Source organism: Platichthys flesus, chromosome 23, assembly GCF_949316205.1.
Source record: "Platichthys flesus chromosome 23, fPlaFle2.1, whole genome shotgun sequence".
NCBI classification, from domain to species: domain Eukaryota; kingdom Metazoa; phylum Chordata; class Actinopteri; order Pleuronectiformes; family Pleuronectidae; genus Platichthys; species Platichthys flesus.
Genome location: NC_084967.1, coordinates 6,367,209 through 6,392,087, shown reverse-complemented (window position 1 = coordinate 6,392,087; position 24,879 = coordinate 6,367,209). Strand labels below are relative to the sequence as shown.

Here is a 24,879-nt window from a genome sequence, read left to right as displayed (position 1 = left end):
CTGGAAACATCACACAGATTCTGAAAGACTGCAGTCTCTGGAAATATGACGAAAATAATTGTGACTAGTTCACGTTTCCCGTCTTTTTACACAAAAACCCTGTGTGATCTAATGGTGGGGATAATCCAGTTATGTCCGAGCAGTTTGTAGTTCTGGCCTGAAAGTGTATACTGGGATATATCATATATTAAAGAAGTCAAACATATAATGTAGATAAAGAGGAACTTTGTATGGTATGTCTGGACCCTCATTTTATATATAACTCAATCCAAACGTTGCATTCCTTTAACATCAATTGTGTATAAATGCAACTGTCTACATATGCTTGTGTCTCCGCTCAAGTATTCCAATATCCTTTAGGCTTCAGGTTCCTTATGACAACTTTGTTCTTTTACCTTTTCGTCCTTACCAACATGCAAATTTTACCTCTGTTCTCTCATTCTTTTCTCCTTATATTTTTAACATAATTCCTTTCACTGTGTTTATTGCTTTATCCTTTTATTTACTCCCGCTGTTTTACCTCTTGCCTTTAAATATAACACTTCTCAGCTTGCTTTACCCTGTACTTATTCACTCCACCTCTGTCCTGCGTCTTAATTCTCCTGCCATGCCCCATTTAATCCCTGTCATAAACCCATTTTACCCCTCTTCCTCCACATATTCCCTTTCCCCCTGTCCCTCCGCTTCGTCATATTTCCATATCCCTGAGCTGATTCCCTTGTCCCCTCCGCTCACAGCCTGTTGTATTCCGTGTCTCTCTTCTCATCCGTTTATCACTGGCCCTTGTTCTGTTAATCCCCGAGGGTTTTGTTTATTTGTGTTGGAGCTGCTTTTACAGCTTGCTACTGACCCCACCTATTTTCTCACCAGTCATTTGAACAGCAGGGCTGCTTTGCAGCTACTCCACCAATTAACATACCATTAGCATAATATTTGCATGTGTGCATTAGGGTGTTGATGGGGAGAGAAAATAACAGTTTTACAAGGTGATGTTAAAGCGCCCACAGGCTTCTTTATCTCGCTTTGATACGGCTGCTCAGCGAACATCACGTTTATCAAGTTTGCTGTAAAAAAGTTGTGCGGCTCTCTAGCGATTGGCCCACCTACACGTTTACATCTTACGATCATTTAAATCATATCTGCTCCTCTACATCTGTTTAATCACGATTATGTTGTTAGCAAACTGCCACATAAATGTCAGTCCTTTTTTTAGTTAAATAAAATATAATTAAAGAATAAACCTTTGTGGTTTTATCTCATCTACTCAGGTTTGAATTCGACAACGTTTTTAGTATTTTATGTTGAGTGATATTGCTGCAGCAAAGACACCTCAGGTTGTTGAGGTCAAAGGTCAAAGGAGACAGGATGTCAATCTTATGAATGAAAGCAGAAATGAGCACAAATCATTGACAAAGAGACAACAAACAACCGTGACAAAAACATGCAGATATTTGGGAGGGAAATAAATAAATGCGTACATTTTGACGGAGCCAGACAGGGAGAGAGGGGTGAAAGTAGGCCAGCTGCTGCAGCCACTGCCGCCGCTCATGTAGCCGGTGAGCGTTTCATGTGAGAGTGGCGGCTGAGCAGAGGGGCGACGTGTCAGGGGCGTCGAGCCAGTTTCCCAGTCTTGATCGGGGATCAGCCCGCGGGCCCAGCTGTCCCGCTGCGTGCCACGCCTGTCCCTCAAACGCCGAAGCTCTCAGATCTGTCACATTAGCGTTGTCGCTCAAGCACTGACGGCGCTTTGTGATTGTTTGTCTCTTGTCACGCTGATTACTTTGCTCATTGAGACCTTACTGAAGGAAGTGGAAGGAGTGGCAAGGAAGTCACACCTCATGAACATCCGCTTGGTCATCGGCCACATTTTCTTTCACATTCAAATGTGCAAACTTCTCCCCTCCAGAAACGACGCATAGAAGTGATTGAATGTAATTTGCTGTTTCTGTATGTAAAGACACAAGGACGGAGAAGTGATGTCATGTGATAATTTGTGTCATGTGAACTGTCACACATAAATCCAACATGTAAAGCTCCTCACACTTAAATCACGGAAAATAAAGTAACTCTGTGGCCATCTGCCAAAATGATAAAATATATATATATTTAATGTACCATATGCCTGCATATCTATATTTTATTTTGCATCTCTGCATTGCGTTACTTCATTTTTACGGTTTGAGTGCAGGCACTTTCTTATATGGGATTATTTTATGGACTCTTAATGCCTCAGCCACCTAATATTAATGGTCCCAGGCACGGAGCATCACTTTTTTTTTCAGGTAGAAAATGAAGAATGACTAATGAAATATTTGAAATTATTTTGCAGCTTAAGTACTTTGCAGAAATAATTTTTATGATGAGACTTTTATGAGCATCTTCTCCTGTTTTAATGATGCTGCAGTTTGTGTATATATATTACTATGTTAGACAGGGTATTAGCAGTGCTGCCAGAGAAAGAGAGATGAAAGAGAAGGAAACACCTCGAACAGATAAACATACATTTGTAATATTATGTGGTTTCTCGCATTCATACGCAATTTTAAGCTTTTTTGATATTCTGTTTACTACAAGAATCATCCAAATAGTATTATATTTTCAAACTAGAGAATGTAGTTTCCCTATATATATACTTTATAGATTCTGTTATATATCCCTTATATACTCAATTATAGTATAGTATATATAAATGATATATCAATTATATATCCAGTATATAACCTATATATTTTGTAAATAAATCTCTTATAAATTCTTCATATATCGTGTATATTCTTTATATATTATGTACATATAGTCACTGTGTATACCCTGTATGTATTCTTTACATATTCTGTATACATCCTGTATATATCTTTTATATATCCTGTATATATCCTTTTATATTCTCTTTTGTATATAATTTATATGCTGTATATATTCATTATCTAAGTTGAGTATATGCTGTTCAGACTTCATATATTCTATTATTTATCTTGTTATAGCTTTATTGTCTTATGTTTTTTTTCTGCTGGAGAAACAGTTTTATCTCATCTTCAAATTCATTCACAAAGCGTTCTCTTCTTCAAAAATTTTTTTTAATTGAAATTATAATATCGCTGCTTTTATTTCTCCTTTTTTGTTTCCACTCTACAGTTCACTGTGTGCATGTGTGTTTCTGTGTGTGTGTGTGCGTGTGTGTGCAGTCCCACCTCCTGCATTGTGAACTGTGTACTCACACAGTATAAATGTAGTTATATATAATATCTAACAGGCCTGTTGGCCCTGGCTGCTCTTCTGCACTCAGCTCTCTAGCTGCTCTTGTCTCTGTATAATCCCTCCTCCTCATGAATACATTAACGCCGGAGCCTTAAACTCAGCTTAGCTGGCGGCTCAGCGTCACAGCACATCCTATTACCGACTTTAAATCATTAATGTGACATCGTTTTCACTCAATTTCCAAACACCCACGGTCGAGAAAAAAAGGCTGCACATTTGATTGAGCTGGCGCAGAGCGAAGGCCACAAGTCACCCAGTGGAAAACACACGTACGAGCGCGTCGAGACAAACCTACATGTTTCTGTGCACGTGCAGAAACATTTTATGAAAAAAAAAACAGCCAAAGAGACGCTCAGATGTAAAGTGCCCACTGTAATAGTTTTCACTCCTTTGTCTCAACTATTGTGATGGAAATACCCAGTGGATAATTGTGGTTTAAGCTGAACTAACACCTACAGTACACCTTAGGGTATCAGTGTGTGTGAACAGTATGCTGTGTGTGTGATTTAATCTGAGTGTAGCCACAGTTTGCTTCCTCCAGCGTCTTGTGTAGTGCTGACAATAAAGGAAAAGAGAAAAATCTGAATCCCCTTCCTGCTCCTCAACTATTCAAACATAAACCTTTTCTCAGGTTTTTACCTCCAGGCAGGCACTGAAAAATTCAACAACGCCCAGAGAACAACTTAGTCCTCCACTTACCGTAGGAGCTGTGGATGTGCCCCCGTCGTGCTTCTTTATTGCATCAAAGGGGCTTTTTCATTTAGTTATGTTTGTGTGTGTGTGTGTGTGAAACTATGGTAATTAGCAAATCACGTAAAATCATCTCCTCGGAGTGCATTTAACTGTTTTAATGCGCCGAGCGTCTGACCTGGCGGGTGGGGGTCGATTGTGGAACATATGGACACAGATGGGGACAGCACATTAATGGGCACACTGAGTGGGTTTTTGTGTTTTGTTTTAACCCCTTCAAAATGGAGGCCTGAACATCCTCAACATCGTTAAGCAAGCATCAATTAAAGATTTGTTTTTTGAACTGGCAACAGCGGCATGGACAGCTGGCATCAGGCACTTTGACGGAGCTTCTCTCTTTTTTAACATGAACACACATTTCATCACCCGCTCACTCACTCACTCACTCAGCACCCCTCCTCTTCCTCCTCTTCTCCCACGTTCCTTGTTGATCTTAATTAGGTTATCAGGTTGCTAACGGGGCGCGATTCGGCTCCACGCCTCCCAGCTGACCCTCTGATTGGAGGGGCAAGAAGGTGGACTTAGCATAATTAACATGTTGTTATGGAGATGATTGAATTGTTCGGCGACACGCAGTTGAACGCCGCCGCTGTGGTGGCTGTGTCACTGTCATGTTGGAGGGTTTCTGAGACCAAAATGAAACAAGTGGATTAAGTTCATTAAGCCTTTAAAATGAATTTCTCATTCATTCATCTTTTCATTTATTTCACACAAACAAGTGAACAGCACTTTTTTTGCTGTATTGTTTTTGAAAAACAATGGCAGTGTATATTTGTATGTTTATGTGAACGTGTTTTATTGTGTGAATGCATGTGTGGAAGCGAAGAAGTGACCAGGACCAGCACAAGTTTTACCGAACACATTGCTGTCTTTATTAGAGCCTTGTCTGGCAGTAATACTGGAAAAAAAGTGAACTTAGAACAGATGGTGGTGGCAGCCCACGGCTTTTTTTTTTCATGTTTTTCTTTATTTCTTTGATATTTTTTTGTGAGAGTACTGCAACTCTGGCTTTTCTGTGGCATGTATATAACATCAATAAAAGAGACAGTAGGGAGAGAAAAAAAATGAAATATACAACTTATATTACACTGTGTTATGAACAAAATATAAATCTATAACTCTATGTTATATTTACATAATTATCTTTCTTGATTTTTCAAGTTGAGATGGTAAGATATTTTTTTTACTTGTAATAATTCTTACTTTGTTTTGAGCTCCACTCATGACTTTGATTGTCTTAAATAATATTATCATCATCATCATCATCATTTTCATTGTCTTGATATGGGGACAGACCTTGCCAGCAGGGATGATTGACGTCTTAATGCCCCCCCTCCCCGATCCCCCAAACCCCACCCACCCCCGTGATACCCTAAAAGGTGGCTCGAACCACTCTGTACTCCCCCCTCTCTCTCCAGCATTGGGTTGAACCACAGCGTGATAGCAGGGGTGACTATACAGCAAAATTAAGAGCCGGAGGCTCAGTAAGTGGAGCATGGCGAACATCTATATTGTGATTGTTGGGGGATCACTATGTGACGACACACCTGAAGAGTAGTCATGGCTCCTGTAGCATCAGCGTGGAGCTAAAACAAAGCAAAGGGCTCCTGATGAGAAGTGACTGATACTGTAAGTGCGTATGGTCGTCTCACACACACACACGCACACTCATAAATGCACACACACAAACGCACACACACAGTGGAACACCCTTGGTGGATCGTGTTAAACACTGCTTTCCTATCACATACAAAAAATATATGTATGTTTTTAAATCTAGAATACTACAAAAATGACAGCATAGGATTTGTTTGGTTGTCATGATAATCTCTTTGTTTTTAGTGTGTGTGAATGTGTTAGTGATTGTGTTTGTGCATGCATATGTGTGTGTGTGTTGATCCAACCCACTGATGTTCCACTGTGTCTTAAGTGAGGCGGCCAAACAAGTAAACGGGGACGGGATTCTTTGTTCACTGAAAACAGTTTCCAAAAGTGATGAAAACAGATTTCCCCCCAAAAAGGCAAAATAAAACAGAGGAAACTTCACATTATACATTATAATAACCATTACAAATAAAATTATTATGACAATTTAAAAAAAAGAACTGCACAGAGTCTGAGTGCTTTTCAGAAATAGGTGTGGACATAGAAAGGTTTACATCTTCAGCTCGGAGGAGGGCTGGTGTCGAGTCCGTCAGTCCAGCTCGCTGTCCTAACTCCACCCACCTGCCCACCCATCCGCAGGATTAATACAAAAAAAATTACGCGTCAAAAAAAGGGAACAAAGAAACAAAGAAAAGGTAAAATGACAACTTTTGTTTAGATCTAAATACCTACAGCTATAATATAATAATGTTTCATTGACTGTCATAGTTTCATATGGTCATAAAAACCCGATAAAGAGGAGAAAAATAAATTATACTGTACATAACTTACTAAACTTAGGAAACGCTGACCGTCCTTATAATTATTGTTAATAATATTATTAGACTAGAGGCAGCTTGAAGAGAAAATAATAAAATACAGTATTCAAATACAAACAAAAACACTGACTGGCTGACTTCACCTCGGCTCTGCCCACTGGGGACAGCAATACGACGCTGATTGGAGGGAGTGGGAAAACACTGAGGGACAGAAAAACAGTTGTGTGTGTGTGTGTGCGTGCATATGTTTGTGAATGTGTATATGTGTGCTACAGTAAAGCTAAATCCATACTTCTACGTTTTTGTTTGAAAGCGGAGTTTCCAAACTCAAACGAGTGTTTCAGTTTTAATACCCGTCCATTCTAACCCGCCTGAACGCATATAACGTACCACGTACATTGGGCATGTGCGTGCAGGTTTACATGGGAATTGTCGCAGATTGCTTGAATAATAGCTCATCTCCTGCAAATAGGCTGTTGTATCACTGTAAAATGTAGTTTCAATGCACAACAGCTGTTAGCAAAGACGACAGGGTCAGCAACATGTGTATTTGATTATCCATGTTGCATCCCACACTGGTAGCCGACGCTGATGTTGGTAGTTTTCGTTCTGAAGGGGCTCATCTGACAGGAGCCTGACGAATCAGTGATTGCTACGCAGTGACCGGAAAGACCCAATAAGCCACGGTTGTGAGTGTCTATATTGTCGTTTTCAAACATCTCAGTTTCTGCTCCCCAGAACTTTAAAACAGAGCCAGCAGCGTTTCCAAACTTCACCATTTTAGCGACTCTAAACACACACATAGTAGTGTGGATGTAGCCTGAAGCACAGAAGCAGCCTGAGTGTCCTGTCTTTTCTGTGTCCTGGACGTTTTTTTGCTTCTTTCTTTTGTTTGCATTAAATACAAAAAAAGAAGAAGAAGATGACTCCCAGTAAAATGAGTACACTGAACACACCGACACTCACACACACACACTGTGTCGAAGCCTAGCGATGTCCCGCCCTGCGACGAGGTCGCGACAGAAGGGGGACGGAGCGAGAGGGAAACTGGCGGATTGTCTCACAACACAGTGCTTTCGCGTCTTGCTCCGTGACGCCCCCGGGACTCACCCCCTTCCTCCCCACCTCCCCCACCCTGAAAATCCAGTGAAAGGGTGAACAGTCCGCGCTGCGCTGCCGGACCATCCCGTTGGATTCCAAACAGGTGGGGGTCAGTGGGGGAGGGGGAAGTCACAAAAACACAGAGAAAAAAAGGGAAAGGGGAGGGTGGTCGCTGACAGCACGCTGCGAGGTCGGAGAAAAGATATCGTTTTGTTAAAAATAAACATGTCCGATATCTCTCAGGTGCTTAACAACTAAACGGGGGGGAAAAGAAATGTCTCTTTTTTCTATTATTATTCAAACTTGTAGCACAAAAAACAACAAATCACATTCACAAGCCACTTATTGGCACCGTGTACCTGAGTGAGAATATTATAGAACCAAAGAACAAAAAAAGCTGTTTTTTTTCTTTAAAAGTGTCTCTTGATAACAAACAGGTCCGCCATCTTAAAGTGTCATCTGTTTGGCCTTTTGACAGGTCCACTGTTCTGTAGTTTTTCGTTTTCAAAACGTCTCCTCGTCTACAAACGGGTCTTAAATGTTGCTTTTTCTGAGTGTGATTTTTTATTTCTCCTCACTTGGTGCATTACTCAAACTCTTGCAGTAGCACTTGAGTATTCCTCAGCAAGCTTCAGGAGTCGTCTCTGGTCGTCTCCGGTCGTCTCCTCCTCCCAGACTCCGGTTTGTGTAACAGTCAGTGTGAGTGACAGGTCCTGTGCTTCAGTTGATTGATCAGATGCTGGTATCAGGACTCCGGTGGGAGGGGAGAGGGGTATTAGGGTTGGGGTCTGGCTCTGTTAAAAGAGTCCATGTCAGTAAGGAGGTGGGTAAAGGGTGGCAGGTTTTTGTGAGATTGGGAGTCAAAGTGATTGGCAAAAGTTCTTCCTCCTGATTGGTAGGTTTGGGATTGTTTTGAAGGGGTGGGGGTTAACCAGTTGTTATTGGCTTTTAAAAGTACGCGGCTCTCGCAGCGTCCTATTGGGTGATATGGTTCTCGTTATCGCTGGTGTAGTCGACCTCTTCGTCCTCGTATTCAAAGTCGTCGTACGCGTCGCCGTTGCTGTCGTCCAGCCGCAGCTCCTGCTTGATGCGTGGCTCCTCCCCCTTCAAGCTGGGCATGTGGGGGTTCTGGTGGTGGTTGGCGTTGGGTTCGGGGCTGCTGGACATGCTTGAGTGCTCAGAGGGCATCTGGGGTGAGGGCATCCCCGCCATTGACAGGGCACCTGGGTAAACCACGCCCGCTGAGGACAAGGGCAGCTGGCCCTGCTGGCTGTAAACACAGAGGGGGAAATATTAATCATCCAATCACCTTATACATCATACCAGAATGGCACTCAGTATAGAGCATGGGTCTAACAGTCGCCTTAAATTCAATCAGAAAATTGCTAACTCTTGTAAATATCTGTCCCCTAAATATGCCTGGTTTTTGTCATCAAGATCCACAAATGATTTCCTTCCGGAAAAAGGTGAAAATGTTGAAAAATACCCTATCTCGTATTCTTAAAGAAAGATCGGGATAAATCCTGGATAAGCATCAAAAATAAATGTGTTCTTCTCAAACTGATACCACATCCTTCCACCAAGTTTCGCAGAAATCTGTTGAGATTTTTACTGTTCACAAACCAACCAACATTAGGATGTAAGCTCGGGTGAAAACTTGATACTTTGATATGCTAACCAGACACTGGCAGGTTAATCATAAATCAAATTGATATTAATCTCAAAAAAGTCCTTGCGTATAAAACCAGCTGCGACCAGTTCTACCAAGGAAATATTTGTTAGTCCTTTTGTTTCCTAAGAATATTTTTATAGGTCTGGGGAAAAAAAGTAATAGTAAGGGGTGGAAACAATCCAGTTTTAAGGAAGCAAAAAAAGTAATTTATATTCTTATACTCATGTTTGGGTCTAGACCCCAGGGGCGGAAACTACTATTTTTGACCTTTTGCATTATAACAATAGAAATCTTCTACATCAAGTAATTTTTTTCGTAGAAAATAGTTTGCCCCAAAACAAGAAAAATCATTAAGTTTCCAAGTTATTTAAAACCTTGTTGCGTGTACTGGACATTTACAGCAACAGTATAAAGCAACTGTTCAATAAAAACTGTAGAAAATGATTTGTTTTTTTTAATATCCACCATGAGATGTGGTTCCTGTATAAACAAAATCATCGTATGATTTTATGTAAAATCTTCATACACTCTATTGTGTTAATTATAGTATAAATATAAAAACACATAATCCCCTCTAAGGATAAAAACTACTTGCTTCCTTATGACACATGTTTCCATTTGGGCCCCATTTCTAAGCAACAGGAGTGGAAAACAGTCGTCTTACCCAACACTGAAATATTGTCTCATTTCCTGTCTGCGGGACCTCATGATGGCCTTGTACTCGCCAATACGCAGCTTCTTGCCGTCCACCAGGCAGGTGCGTTTGGGCCTCGGCTTGTACTTGTAGTCTGGGTACTTTTCCAGATGCTGCTTGCTGAGGCGAGCCTGCTCCTCGTAGTACGGCTGCTTCTCCAGGTTGGTCATGGCTTTCCAGCGTGAGCCTGGACGGAGGTAGAGAGAGAGGTGGAGGAAAACACTGTTAACAATACCATCGAGCTGTTTCGGTCACACAGCGTGTCTGCATCTGGCGAGTGTAACTGAAGCACGATAAGAGAAATAACAGCAAAGCAGTTAACGTTAGAACAATCCATTAAAGAGGGTTGTGATTATTTTACAGGAGCATGATTATACAAATCTTTTTTGAGGAGGTGATTTAATTTGAGCTTGAACGTCAGCGTGGAAAATCAATCAGTTGAAAAACACACACACACACACAAAGATAATGGTGGAAGTTTCACCGGGTGAGGAGAACGCAGATCTGGGAAAGCGAGGTTAATGAGCAGAACAGCGAGGACGACAGGTACTCATCTAAACTAATGAGGACTTCATTTAACCTGCTGCCGTCTCTCTGAGCTCAGTTTCTGCTCATAGATTTGTACCATCAGTCTCCTGCATGTGTGTGTCTGTGTGCGCGTGGGTGTAATCTTGAGCACGTTTTTCCCTGTGTGTTTCATATCTGGGCTGAATTTGCACTTGACTACTGTATGTTTAATGGGTAAAAGCTGTCAGCACTTGGCTGTTCTCGCTCTGCTTTTTGTCTGTTCTGCGATCTGTTAGCAATCGAGAGACAGAGGGGGAGCGAGGGGGAGAAAGAGGGGGAGAGAGCAGGCTTATTAAAACCAGATTTCCCTGTGTTATAAAACGCTTAGGAGCTCTTTAAAATGTCAGGGCCGATCCCGGCGGTCTGGGGGAAATGTCAGGCGGCCTCGCGCTGCTTGTTTAATGCATAATGAATTATATCATCATTTGTCTGAGCTGCGCTCTCCCCAGCCGTTCATTAACAGCAGCTTACACAATGCCGCCGCTTGTAAGGAAATCACCGCAAGCTTATATTTGTGTGTGTGTGTGTGTGTGTTGAGAAAGCGGGAATCATAACCCACAGTGCATGCATCTTCCTTTGTAGTGGTGACAGGGGTGAGACAAAGGCTACGCGCTCGTGTGTGTTGCTGGGGGTGTGTGTTTTACCGAGGATCTTGCTGATGTTGGAGTTGTGCATGTCAGGGAAGGCCTGCAGAATCTTTCTCCGCTCGTCCTTGGCCCAGACCATGAAGGCGTTCATTGGCCGTTTGATGTGAGGCTCGCTAGTGCCGCGACCCCGTGCCTCCCGGAATATCCTGGAGTCCGACACGCTGGGGGAGCCTGAGGAGGGGAGGAGACGGAGGGAAGGTGTTATGAAGACAATATAGAATACAGACGTAAATAAGGTGCCTTACAAACGTGTTTTTTTTATGACATTCTCTTAAGGGAAAACCAATGACATTTAATGTTACTTGATTTAATTCAATATGTTTAATTCTATGCTTTATGAGATTGAGAAAGTTCTGTTGCTCCTTAAAGATTTTAAACTGCGTAACAATCTGATCATTTATTTGAAAGAAGCTGAAATGTCAAATTATTCTTTGCTCATTAAAGTTGTGAGAGATGCAGGGTTTTCAAAGGATCTCAACATTAAAGAAGCATGTTGTTGATGTACATAAATGTTGTAGTGTTAATTATATATCTTCTTATACAACTCACTAAGAACAACATTTTGTTACCTAATTCTTCTATATATCAATTGAAAGCAAGTTTTTTCACCTAAAATACTCCATGCACAAGTGTGTGTGTGTGTGTGTGTTTGTGTGTGTCCTTGGGTGTGTGTGCCTACCGTCAGAGTCTCCGCTCATGGTGAAGTCCAGCATGGCGTGGCTGAACTTGTCCTCCGCCTGCTGCTTCAGCTGTTGACTCAGACTCTCCAAGGCGGCCTTGTCCTGAACAACACAAACAGTTCACAGCGAGTGAGTCAGTGACTGTGAACTGTATGAATGAACCAAACCACGGACGTGTAGTGACACCGACTCGTTTCCTTTCTCATCATCAAACATCATGTCGCTGATTTTAAATAGATTTATATTTTTTATTTCGCAGCAAAAACGCCCCAAAAAAAATGGGTTTGAAGCATAAAAATCAAACAAGATGTTCACTGATCTAAAGCCAAGTTTGCCCGTTGAAACTCAGTTACCAATAAGTGAAAGAGTCTCAGTCTCATTCTAGTCTAATGTGCAATAAATCAGTTAATAATATTGTTATTATTAATGAATCCAAACAGAGAGAAAGCAGATAAATAGCAGCAGCAGTTTCGTTACAAAGACAGTTTGGGATTTTGTTCATTTCCATGTCAATCTGTGGAAATGTTAATGTCAACATCAAATTGTTAGAGTGCTTTGCGCCTGCACGCTTGGACCCACATCTGTGTGTGTGTATGTTTGCATGTGCAAAAATGTTGATTACATTAGTCCTGTTTACATGTTTACGGATTGATGTGTACACTGTATAATATATGTGTGTGTGTGTGCAGCAACTCCTGGCAGCCACCTGCGAGAGCCGAGTGCGGCTGCTTGCCTCTCTCCTGCAGAGGCCCCGGAGGGTCGACGCATTATTGAGCGACAGAACGAGTGACTGCGGCGCAGACGAGAGCGAGGCCACGCCGCGCGTCCCCCTGGGTATTTATTACAACCAATAAAAGGCTGATTTACTGAGCATTTACATGCTTAATGCAAACAGCCGGCACACTCTGCACTAGAACCTGGCTGCCGACGAACACACACATGCTCTGGCACAAACACACACCCACTCACCCACACACACACACACACTGTAGTGCACCAGCATTTTACAGTTTAATTATACGATTAGCGCCGGCACCCAAAACACTGTCGTCTTCTAAAACAACCTTCCAAAAAGTGTCCCTCTCCATTTACATGTGACCCTGGCGAGCTGGCTGATTGGTGGAGGGAGGGCAGAATGATAATGAAATGCATTTTCACTGTTTTTAGTCCAACAGAGTTTAATTGTTGGAGATAATTTCCCCCCCGAGAGTCGAATAAATATGGCTAAAAAGACAGGGAGGGGAGAGGCAGATAAAAAGCCAGAGACCTACTGGAAAATGTTCATATTTGTTTTTTTAAAGCCATTTAAAAAGTACTCAATTTTGAATTCATAATGTTTTAATGAATAAACAATAATCTTTGGTTTGGTTGGAATGATTTAGTCATTTTGTATGTAAATCAGAGATGTTTTAGATGATCAGTCGAACCTTATGCCAGGAATTAACAGAGCATAAAATATGTCCCACAGTTTTAGATTTAAAGATTAAATGTGCTGTTGCAACACTGTGATGCAGTGTGTGTGAGTGTGTGTGTGTGTGTGTGAGTGTGTGTGTGTGAGGCTGCAGAGACAGAGATGAACAGGGAGACAGAGTGGATGACAGCCTAGTCTGACATTAAGCCCCGGTACAGTACATGAGAAAAGTGGATTGAATGGCTGACACTGGAGCCAAGACACAAAGTAGCGACAAAACTAATCCTCTGAGTGTGTCAGAGATGACACTGTGCTATCCGAGCGCCGAGATGCTTCGCCCTTGTAAGGATAGCACAAAGCCAAAGGGCCGAGGAGATGGGAGTCGGCAAGAGCGCGTAGCATCGGAGTCATGGTTACTTAAAAAAAAAATATATATATATATATATATATATATGTATATTAATATATAGCTGGGACTTTAAATTAAACAATGTGAGAACTTGAAGTATGTTTATTACTGTTTATATTCTTGATTTAACATGAAAAACTGCATTGTTTAAACCTTTTAAATTTGATGTTTTATCTTATAAACCATTATAACATATATTCTTATGTGTTAAAATATAGTAGTTTAGTTAAAAAAAAAGGCAAAAACAATGCAATGTAACAAGGTGTATATGAATTGTTGAAAAACCTCCATCTAATGCAATCACCGTGTAAAACAAACTATAAAATATGCAATAAAATATTTAACTTTCCTGCAGAATTTTTCAAACTTCCTCAGGACCTTGTAGATGTAACTACAAATAAGACTGAAGTGTTTACACTGGATCTCTAGTAGATTACTGTTTACACTCTGTCTTAACGTGCACAATAAACCTGGGTTGAATACAGTGTGGGTTTGACTGTTTGAAACAGAAAGAGACAGATTAAGATGTTGAGTGTCAGCGGTGCAGATGCTTCAAGTGCACTGTTTGCTCGCTCTGTGTGTGTGTGAGCGGGCGTGCACGACCTGACTCCCAATGTGTTTAACAAATAACCACAATTTAGCCACGCTGCCGAGGAGCCGGTGCCGTCACTTCGCGTTACTGTCTCTCCGACGCTCCGCTTTGCCACACACACACAAACACGCACGCAAGTAGCCCTGCAGTGCGCCTTACAGACACACTCATTACCTCTGAGACGCCTCTGGTTCTACCTTATCTGGCCCCGTTTAGCTTCAGCACATTTCAGCGAGCACAATGTTCACTGATTTGCCTCCTACATGGTACGTAGGGATGCCACATGGCACGACAAATTATTACAAGCGAACAATGAGCTGACACAGCTTGTGAGGACTTCGGATTTTCCGTTTCTTCCTTTTGGGAGAATTTATGAATTTAGACTCATTTCTAATAAAAGTCCTGCATGCATTTGTATTCCAAAGATCAGATCAAATATACATAAAGACTTTAAAGTGCACAAGTGGTCTTAAATATACAATTATGTTTTATTTAATTTTTTATAATACCAATGATTTTGTATGATTTCATTATATTTCAGCATAATTTCACCGTGTATACACAGTTTGACACCATGCCCAGTATAATAAGTGAAATTTAAAGTTGTTTACCTTGTCCGTGCGTCCGTTGTTGAGGCTAAGGTTGGTGACGGCAGCCACCTTTGCGTCCAGGACCTGCTGCTCCCGCTTCAGGTGCTCCTTCATCTGCCGGGCCTCGGCGAAGGCCTTGCTCACCGCCTCGTGGTCGCTCAGGTAGGCTGTTGAGGACAGCGATGATAACAAGTCTGCTGAGACACAGACAGGTACGGAGACGCAGAGAGAGGACCAGCAATTAATTTGGATAGGCACATTTGTCAATATGTTGATCTAATTAATTTAGAGCATCTTTATTTACTTTACGTATACTTGAAATGTTTGTGTGCGTGCGTTTTTAGGTTTGGGAGGCTGGCAGGAGGTTTTCAACTGGAATAAATCTTCCCCTGAACCATAAGGTAAAGACATTCCTGTGCACTTGATGAGTTTGGAGTGTGTGTGTGTGTCTGTGTGTGTATGTGTCACTCTCTCATTTTCTGAGTGTACCTCTCTCTATGACTTGAAGGCACACACGCGCGCACTGACCATTTTAGCCTGTCGAGCTGGGCATGTGAGTCATAGTCTGCCCATAGCTAGCCTTGGAACACACTGCCCACCACCTCCCCACCTGCCCTAAGCCGCACACACACACACACACCCACACACACACACACCTCTTCTCATCTGAACCCTCACTGTTCTACTTAGACAAGAGGTGACCAGATGACTCTTATTAAGGCTGAAAAGTCCTGCTAATTTCCCTGTGAGAGAACATCTGCCTCGCTGTCTGGTAAAGATCAGATCTCCTCGTCACCTATTATTTGTATTATTTCCGCAGCTTAGGATGAGGCATCTGAGGCATCTGCCCTGACCACAGTGTGTATTTGTGTGTGATTGTGTGCGCTGCTATCGCCTCGCTCTATCAGCCGTGTTAGCTCTTAACAAAGAGCTGTGGCTGGTTTATGGGGCCTTTATCTGCGCTAATCCGCACCACTAATGCCATCTCAGGCCAGATTACCAGCTTCAGATTGGTAATGACAGAGCCGTGAACTCTTTCAGAAGTCATAACCGGAAAATCTGGATGTGAGCGGGGGCCGAAAAGGGGGGGGCGGGAGAGGACAGAGGAGGGAGAGGAGAGCGGGCGATGGAATCGGGTGGCAGTCAATTTTAATCTGGTGTCAAAAGAGAGGGGGGGGGGGGGGGGGGGGGGGCAATGGATATTCTTGTGTACGGGTCGCTCTCAGACTGACAGCAATGCTGACCATCCAGACAAGTGAATGTGACCCAGATACAAGGGAAGGGTGTCTCTCTCCCTCTCTCTTCTCACCCCATACACAAGTTTAGTGAGCACCAAATCTCTCCAGACAGGCGCAAATACATTTTCACCCACAGAAACACTCTGACCGGGAGGGACAAAAAAAAACATATGTATGATTTTGGCTGAAGTTGCAGGCGCTGACAGCCCTTCAGTTTGGTTTGAGTGGATGGATGGATGGATGGATGGACATGCCTCTAGGTTTGTAGGTGTCAAAATCTAAAGAGAAGTGCACTACGGAGAATTTATCAGAGACAGACTGAAACTGTCCCTCAACAATCTTCTTTACACTAAATAAACCAATAGTACTTTACTACTTGTCTATTAATCTACTATTATCTACTTTATAAACGCTTAAACTGAGTTTCTATTGAATAGGTATTTTTGTATCAATGTAAAGTAACATAGAGTTGGTTGTAGTAAGATCTATTTCCATCATCTTTTCCGTTGTTTTATTTGTCTCTGGGATATTTAAAAAAAAATTCTAAAACTTTGTTATAACACAACAAAAAATGCTTTACCTTCCATATGACTCAAACTGAAGAAAAGACACATATGGACTCTGTAACTAGAATTTATATCTGTGAACATTTCCAGACCTAATCACTGACTAGAGTTCTGCCACCATTTTTAATTCCACTGCATCCTCTGCATGTGTGTCTGTCCGTCTGTTCCTGTTCTCGCTTAATTTAAATAACCTGAACACACGCTCACTCCCACATCAAACGACCGCCTCTAGACTCTTTTCCAATTTGTCCACCCCCTCTATCCCCCTCTGAACTTGCAACAAGATTCCTAATATGACTATGAACCTTAATAACAAATGTGCTGGTGCCTGCCTGGGTAAACTCAGTGGCAACAGATGGGACCTATGTGTTCCTACGACATGACTTGGATGTGCAACACAAAAACAAACTGGTATCCACACAAAAATAATTCCGCAGGGATCACACACTAACTTTAAACACTGTAATCCATTTTTCTGAACAAAAAACATCTGGGACCGCAAATCCACTAATCTGATATTAAATCCTCAGATTTGTTGAAAAACAGTGAGATTAGCCAAGAAGTCAGAAAAAAATGACTAACTGCCTATTGCTTAGGAGGAGGAGGTGGGATTGTGTTTATGTGTGTGTGTGTGTGTGTGTGTGTGTGCTGTCATTGTGTCATTGATGCTGGGTGTTTGCGCTGTCCTGGCTCATGTAAGAGGCTTGTCTAATCTCATTGGTGATACCTCCTGTCTGTCATGTGCTCCTCTCTTTATTATTCCCCCTCGCTTCATCGCTTGGGAAATTTTTTTTGCTAATCCCCATCTCTCTCTCACTTGCTCTCTCTCTCTCCCTCTCTATCTCTCCTATGTCTCTCTGTCTCTTTCACTCACTAATAAACACATAACAATGAAGCAGCCCCGAGGCAAACAGCGACATGGAACAAAAACACGAACACACTAATTATAGCCTGTTACATATGTGTAATATTTGAACTATCAGTGTTGCGTGAAAAATGGATTAAGAGTACAAACAAATTGTGATTAGTTTATGTCATATTTTATGTACGTGTGCATATGGCCGGGTATGATTATGGTACTGGCACGAGCGACAATAGAGGAGAACGAGGAGAAGACTATTCTCGTCTTTGCCACTAACAGCAGAAGTATCACTGTGTTCCTTGAAAATGTACATATGCATATTCGGAAGCAACATTTTTTATAAGGTTTATTACCATAGGTTTATTTTTATTCTTATAGTTGCTACTACCCCTTCTACTAATAATAATGATAGTTTTCATGATGTTTAAAAAAATGCTAAATTAACAGAGGCTATGTTTTTTTATACAACAATGCACTATCTTTAAGGCATGTGCTCAAGGTGACCAAACAAAAGTAAGCACAGGATTAATCTCTATCTTGCTAGCACTTCATTTATTTAGTACTATGTTATAACAACTTAAGCCCTTAAGTTTTCTGTGTGTGTTTGTGTGTGAGTGATGGACATTTCATTCTATTTACCTATGGAGCTGACTCTGGTTGGTGGTCCTCCAATGCTGGAGGGGGCGATGCTGTGCTTCATGGAACCGGCGTGGCCCAGCTTGGCAGCAGCGGCACCGGGGACCTGTGGGGAAGTTGGGGGGGAGTTGGGTGACTTGCTCTCGGATGCCTTAGGCTTGGCCGACAGGTTCAGTGGCTGTGCACCCTCACTGTCCTGCAAAAACCAAAACAGCACAGTTTCGCCTGCTGTGACCACCGTAGAAATTTGGAAGCAGGAGGCCGGAGGGACCCCCTCCCTGTCCCTTAACCGAGAGAAACTCGTACGGATCAAACGGGAAAAACCCATGCACAGAAAATCTGACGGAAACCCACGGGACAAATAACAAGGTGCATGCCACTGCCTCTGTCTCCAAACAGCTCATCATACGTGAAACAAATGAACAGAACACACAAGAAATAAATATTCATACATTTTGGTGCAAACCACTGACATTCACATGCAGAATATCTGACTGCCGATCACGGCAAAGTCACCCTTCAAACAAACCAGTGACTTCATGACTCATGCACATGCTACATGCACGCTCCAGTAAACATGTAGTACTGTAACGCTGCTCCGTGACAAATGTTGCAAACGAGGGAAGCGACGCAAACAACAATCAAACGTGAAGAGGAAAAACACCTTGAACTGAGTCTGTAAACAACACAGGACTCCCCTACGAAAAATAACACTGTGACCTGTCTTTACAGCCGTGAGAGACTAAAGACACTGTGACGTCTCAGTGTATTAAACTGCAAACAGAACAGAGGACTGCCTGCCTCTTCAATGAGCACTATCTCCCATAGATGCAGGGGGCCAGCAGCAGTTTCTGTCTCAAACACACACACAAACTCATATCCCAGCCAACATTTCTTGTGAAGTATCAGTTTTTGGAGTATTTGTATAATAAAGGAGGCGCCATGTAGTATGATTCCAATCATCACCCTGTATTCAAAGATCCGTATCACTCATCTATATCAACCGATGTCGGCACACAATAGACCAGACTGTGGTTCCCTAAATGAATCGCCATGTGGACCACCACACGAAGCCCGGAGCTGTTATTACGTTAATTGTCATGGCAACACCACCCCTACCGGTGACCTAATCCAATCAGAGGGAGCCTCTGAGGGTCACATGACAGGAAGGAAGGAATTAGATCGCCCAGGGACCAGATGTACACGGACCACTCTGTGTAATTAAAACTCCGCAATTAAAAGGCAGACACAACATGGGGCGAGGGACGGCTTAATGGGCCCGCCAATAAAGACGCACAACGACAGGCTGTGTGTGTGTGCTGTAGGAACACAACTTGTTTATTTTTAAGGTGATTTTGTTTTTCTCACTTATTTACTTGACTTTTAATTATATATAAATTGTCTTTAAGTGAGGATTTTGAAAAGGGAACTTTTAGTATTACAGGTATGGATCTACTTTAGTTAAATTCAAGCCACTGAATAGATTTTTCTTTATTTTCTGATCATTAGTCTAATTGCTGCGGAATCCAACATACAGTAGCAAGTACTGTATGTGTATGTGCCGTCTCTCCACTCATTAAGGCCGACTTTTCCTGATTCCCACTCCTTGAGTCGTACTAAGCCTTATGAGCCCCTCACAACTCAATTAAGCCCTTCCAATTAAGCGCCTACATGTGTACGTGCCTATGTGTGTGCGTCTGCGATCCCAAGTTTGTGTGTGTGTGTTCATGTGCGTTGAGGCCTAACCGGATTGTCCTTCATTAGGGGAGTCTTTCTAAATAGACGGAGGGACCCCCAAAGATGCCTTCAGTGAGACAATGGGCCGGAGAAGAAGAGGAGAGAAAAGAGAGACGTGAAGAGAAAAAGAAAACTGAGCAGGATCTTCTCAATCCTGACCCCGTACTATGGTGGGCTTTGGCTGCGAACACGTTTGAATATTTATTACAAATAGATAATGCCTCCGCCTCTTGTACAGTGGATGGGGGGAGGGGGGGGGTGTTCCTCTCTGCGCCAAGCCAAATCCTATGGTGGGAAGGTGGCCAACCTGCATTATGCCAGTGTGGAGGAATTAGTTTTGACAGTGGAGCTGAGAGGCTTGGACCGACTTGTTTATGTGTGTGTGTGTGTGTGTGTGCGCGTGTGTGTGTGCGTGTCATTGTTCAACAAGCTCTAAATCTCATGACAGAGTGTGTGCGTGTGTGTGTGTGGGGGTGTGTGTGTGGCTCTAAAGCCTCTGCAAGGCTTGGAATCTCAAATTAATACAATTGCTTTGTGTCTCTCTTGGCTGATGAAACAGTCTCCAGCTTTGAGGCCGAAAACATGCAGAGTGACAGCGAGAGCCAGAGGGACAGAGCGCGAGAAAGAGAGAGAGAGAGAGAGAGAATGTATGTATGTGTGTCTGCGTGTGTGTGCCGATGGATGCATACATGTGAAAGCGACATCAGGCCTCTGCATCTTATCACAGAGGCTGACGGTTCAATTAACAGGACAAGTGTGCGCGCTGCTGTCGTTTATCCTTGTTAGGTCTGTGTGTATCGGTGTGTGTGTCTGTGCTACAATGTCCACAGTCCAAACCTTGTTTTGTGCCTCTCTTCCTGGATCTCTCTCTTCCCGTCTCTCTTTCCTCCCCCCCTTCATTTCCTTCCAGCTACAAGTGACTGTTTGGATATTAATTATATTGTCATATCTAATTCTATCAGACAGCTGACGACACAGAGGAGGCAGATATGACACTGTGTCTTACAGTAGGTGGCACAGATTCAAACACTAATTCCTCAAGTATGCAAACGTGCTTTGCGTTTTCGACTAATTTGTATTTGGGGAATACAAATTACTACGTCGACAACAGTCACATAGACGAGACTTCACCTTTGACAGTGACAGTTTTATGCCCTCAACTGCACTAGGCCATAACAAAATACATGTTCAGATTGTAATTGCTGACTCATTTACGTGATATCAACTCAAGGACACATTAGTTAAAGTTTATACTTTTACGGTTATATAAGGACATCAAGGGTCATAGATCGCATTTTAGCCAAAACCACAAATCAAAGGCCACAAAAATCTTCCTAAAACCTCTTAAAGTGAGGACGGGGGTCTGCACTGCATGTTTGTGTGTGTGTGTGTGTGTGTGTGTGTGTGTGTGTGTGTGCTATTGACAACATCTGGTATTATGCCAGTTTATGCCAGATGTTGTAAATTGAGGTTTCGGTCTCCATTACAGCTGCATGCTACATCTGAAATTCAAATGTGTATGTACATGTGAGTAGTAAGACACAATACATTTACTTAAGTGAAAGCTGTATTACAATTGAACAAATACTTAATGCATCTAAAAGCCCTGAATTTAAAAAAGAGCTTGAGTAGAAGTACAACCTTGGATAGTTGTATATTGAGAATACAGACGGGCTCCTTTAAGAGAGATACAATATATATATGTTTTTGTTGCATGAAAATAGCATATGATCTAACTATTTGAGTTGGGGTTCATTTAAACTTCTTGATATACATACAAAATATATTATATATTATTATACAATATATTACAGAATAGTAATACATATATAATAATAGTTATAATAACAATAGTATGTGCATTTTTACAAAACATATTATATTAATATTTATATTTACATAGTGTACCTCTTAAATGTAGTTGTAGGCTGTCTTAAAAAAGAGGAAATGGAAAAGTAATATATAATTTTAGTTAAGTACACTACTTACTGTGTTTCTTTCCTCCGATGCTTGTGTGTGATGCATGTCAGCAACAGGACTACATATGGTGCATAACTTGAATTGCAATATTGGATGGGTCTGTATGCATGCCTGCCTAAAAATCCACTCTTGCATAGAATAAAACTGCATGTTTGCTGCAGTGATTTTTTTGCATGGCTGTGTGCGTGGTTGTGTTTGTAAGTGTGTGTGTGTGTGTGTGTGGGGGGGGGGGGGGGGGGGGGGGCGATGCATGGTCTCTAGTTGGTATCTTGTTCGACACCTGTGTGTGTGCCCGTGCATTTGCACACATGTGTGTGTGTCTGTGTCTCACCCGAGGGTAAAGCACTTAAGCGTTGTGTGCCTGAGACCAAACAGCTGTGAGCAGAGGCAGGCAGCAGGTCTCTAAATGACTAGAGACCTGAGATAGAGCCCACAGGGGGAGCACACCTTTGAAATATACATGTCACTCATCCAGAGAGACAGACTGAGAGAATGAGAGGCATGAAAGAGAGAGTTTGAGAAAGAGCGAGAGTGCGGCACTGATTCTACCGAATGAAATAAATCAGAAAAGAGGAGAAGGAGGTTGAGAGATCAACAGAGCTGAGAGAGCTACTCCATGGAGGAGGAGTTACACCAAAACAGCTCTGCGGTCAATCTGCTATTTTGGCTCCATGGGGCCGGCCGGGTCTGTGTGGGTCTGCTGGACTGGGGAGGCCATTACAGCTTCCTGCGTCCCCTCCACCACAGGCCGCAGCACTTGCCTGTCAGCCCAACTCCATATATATGGTAATAAGACGTGTGTCAATGGGGTGGGATGGTAGTGTGTCTGTGTGTGTGTTTGTATGTGTGTGTGGAAGGAAGGACTGAGGGACAAGGAAGCAGGGGTGCAAGATGTGAGGTCAACCACAAGCTTTAATCTGGACTAGGAGCTCGTCCTAACTGTGTGTGTATGTTTGTGAGATCATAGGATTTGGCACAGTTCAAGAACAAGTTGATGGCCGAGGATGAATAAGTGGAAAGACAGTAAGAGGTAAAGTGTGGAAACCAGTGGAAACGAAAGGAAGACAGATGAGACAAGAGGAGAGAAAAGAATAGGAAACTCAAGGAGGATGGAAGAGATGAGATGAGAGGGAAAGGAAAAAGGAGGAAAAAGAGAGGGATGGAAAGGAATGTGAAGCAAAAGTATAATGAAAAAAGTAAAGGTAAAAATAAGAAAAAAAGGTACACTTTTCAGGAATGTGATATAATGGGGTTAGAGCAAATCTGAGCTCAGATTGTCAGACTCCGTGGGATCTCAATACTGTCGTTCCACACACTCTCGCGGGTGTGTGCATATGTGTGTGTGCGTGGTCATTTGTGATTGACCACTACCCTTGTGTGAGGCGGGAGGGGGTGGTCTTAGGGCAGACAGAAGACAGCAGGGGTCACGGGGGCTATGTGTGTTTGTGTGCGTGTGCTTGTACGAGTGTTTATGGGAGGGGGAATGTAGTGGGGGTCTCAACAGCCCACCAGATATTCATAGAATTCCACTTGAACGGGCACAGGGCCTCGTCTCGCCCCTATTGGGCAGCCAGCCGAAAAAACGCTACAAACACCAATACATCCTCAAGTCCAGTGCGACCACATGCCAGCTACAGTTCTGTGATAAAGGTTGTGGGTGTTTGACTTGCAGAGGTGACTGTGGGGTTTAGGATCTAGTTGGAGCAAGGCCTGCTTTAGTATGAGGAGGTGGCTGTCGCTCAGGACACAAGATTCGGGAAGCGATGCAACAATCAAACAAGCCTGGACACAAATTTTCAGACCATGCACTTCAGTGAAAGACAACCATAGTCTGTGTTGAAACACCAGGAAGGCCAGAGTATGTAGAGTTAGCAGGTGTCACACAAATTGCATTTTGTTAAAAAAGTGGAAGAACTTGCCAATGTTGACAGAAAATCTACTTAGATTTGAAATAATTGAAAAAGTATATTTTCATTAAAACTAAACAGAGATATCTGTATTCCACTAGCAGGACAAAAGCAGATTTTTCAGAAAATACTTTTTGGAAGGAAATGTTATTTTTCGAGACTGGACAGTTGAAAATAATAGTTTATATTGACCAAATAGGTTCGACAGTTGACTCATAAACTCCTCTGGCACTTCTGGTATTAAACACAAACTATAACATGGCATGCACAAAATTCTCTTTTTACCTTGGTCTTGTTTTGTTGTGGGGAGTTGCGGCCTTTGTCACTGTGGGAGTGTGTATTGCTGGGTGGCGAGTGTCTGCCCAGGTGAGCTTGGGACTGCATGCTGCCTCCGTGCTGCTTGGCCCCCGGGGAGACCTGCATTGCCGCCAGCTGAGCGGCATAAAACTGCTGCAAGGTGAGAGAGAGAGACACGTAGAGAGGGTGGGGGGATAGAGAACAGAGAGACAGACAGGTTTTGACAAGAAGGGAAGAGTGGAGGGGGCAGTAGGGATAGTAAGAAAGGAGATGGAAGGGTGGGGGGGAGGAGAAGAAAGGGACAACATGAATAAATTAATACTTGAGAGCGCACAAACAAAAAAGAAGACGGTGGCTAAAAAGCACTGGAAGAAGAAGAAGAGGCCATTAGTGGCTGGGCTTGTGTTTATGTGACAGAGAGGGACAATTCCACTGTCAACCCCCCCCCCCCCCTCACCCCATGGGAGAAGCGCTAACAGCCTCTCTGACAGGCCCAGAGATGGCCATGTCCCCTCCAGGTGCATCGTGGGAGAAAGAGAAAACATTCGGGCTATCGAGGTCACGCCGGAGAGCCCGGCACTTGCTCAAGGTGAATAAAAAGTGATGATGTAGAGGGAAAGAATGAGAGAGGATGTAGAGGGAAAGAATGAGAGAGAGAGAGAGAGAGAGAGAGAGAGAGAGAGAGGAAATTTCATCGAGCTACATGCCAGATGGGACATGCCAGAAGTGTCTTGTGCATACAATGTTTTTAGTGCGCCGACAATAAGATGCAAAAACACACAAAAACTATATTAAATAGTCTAAAACAAAGATAGACTGATTCAATAACTGCCTAGGGAAACAGAACAAAAAACATTACCCA

General features: G+C 42.6%; 1 protein-coding gene across 9 annotated transcripts in view; it reads right to left on the bottom strand.

Moving 5' to 3' along the window:
• Positions 1–5,374: 5,374 nt before the first annotated feature.
• Positions 5,375–24,879, bottom strand: part of sox5 (SRY-box transcription factor 5) — an 85,662-nt gene continuing 66,157 nt past the window's right edge. For 3 of the 9 annotated variants that reach the window (XM_062382803.1, XM_062382806.1, XM_062382807.1), the window contains 7 exons: positions 24,006–24,170; positions 18,100–18,292; positions 14,816–14,991; positions 11,792–11,894; positions 11,110–11,283; positions 9,869–10,085; positions 5,375–8,802 (listed from right to left, as the gene is read on the bottom strand). In XM_062382803.1, coding sequence (XP_062238787.1) covers positions 8,508–8,802; positions 9,869–10,085; positions 11,110–11,283; positions 11,792–11,894; positions 14,816–14,991; positions 18,100–18,292; positions 24,006–24,170 — 1,323 coding nt within the window. In that variant the 3' untranslated portion in view covers positions 5,375–8,507. The remainder of the gene's footprint in view (positions 8,803–9,868; positions 10,086–11,109; positions 11,284–11,791; positions 11,895–14,815; positions 14,992–18,099; positions 18,293–24,005; positions 24,171–24,879) is intronic. The other 6 variants (XM_062382804.1, XM_062382810.1, XM_062382808.1 and 3 more) reach the window with 5 other exon arrangements.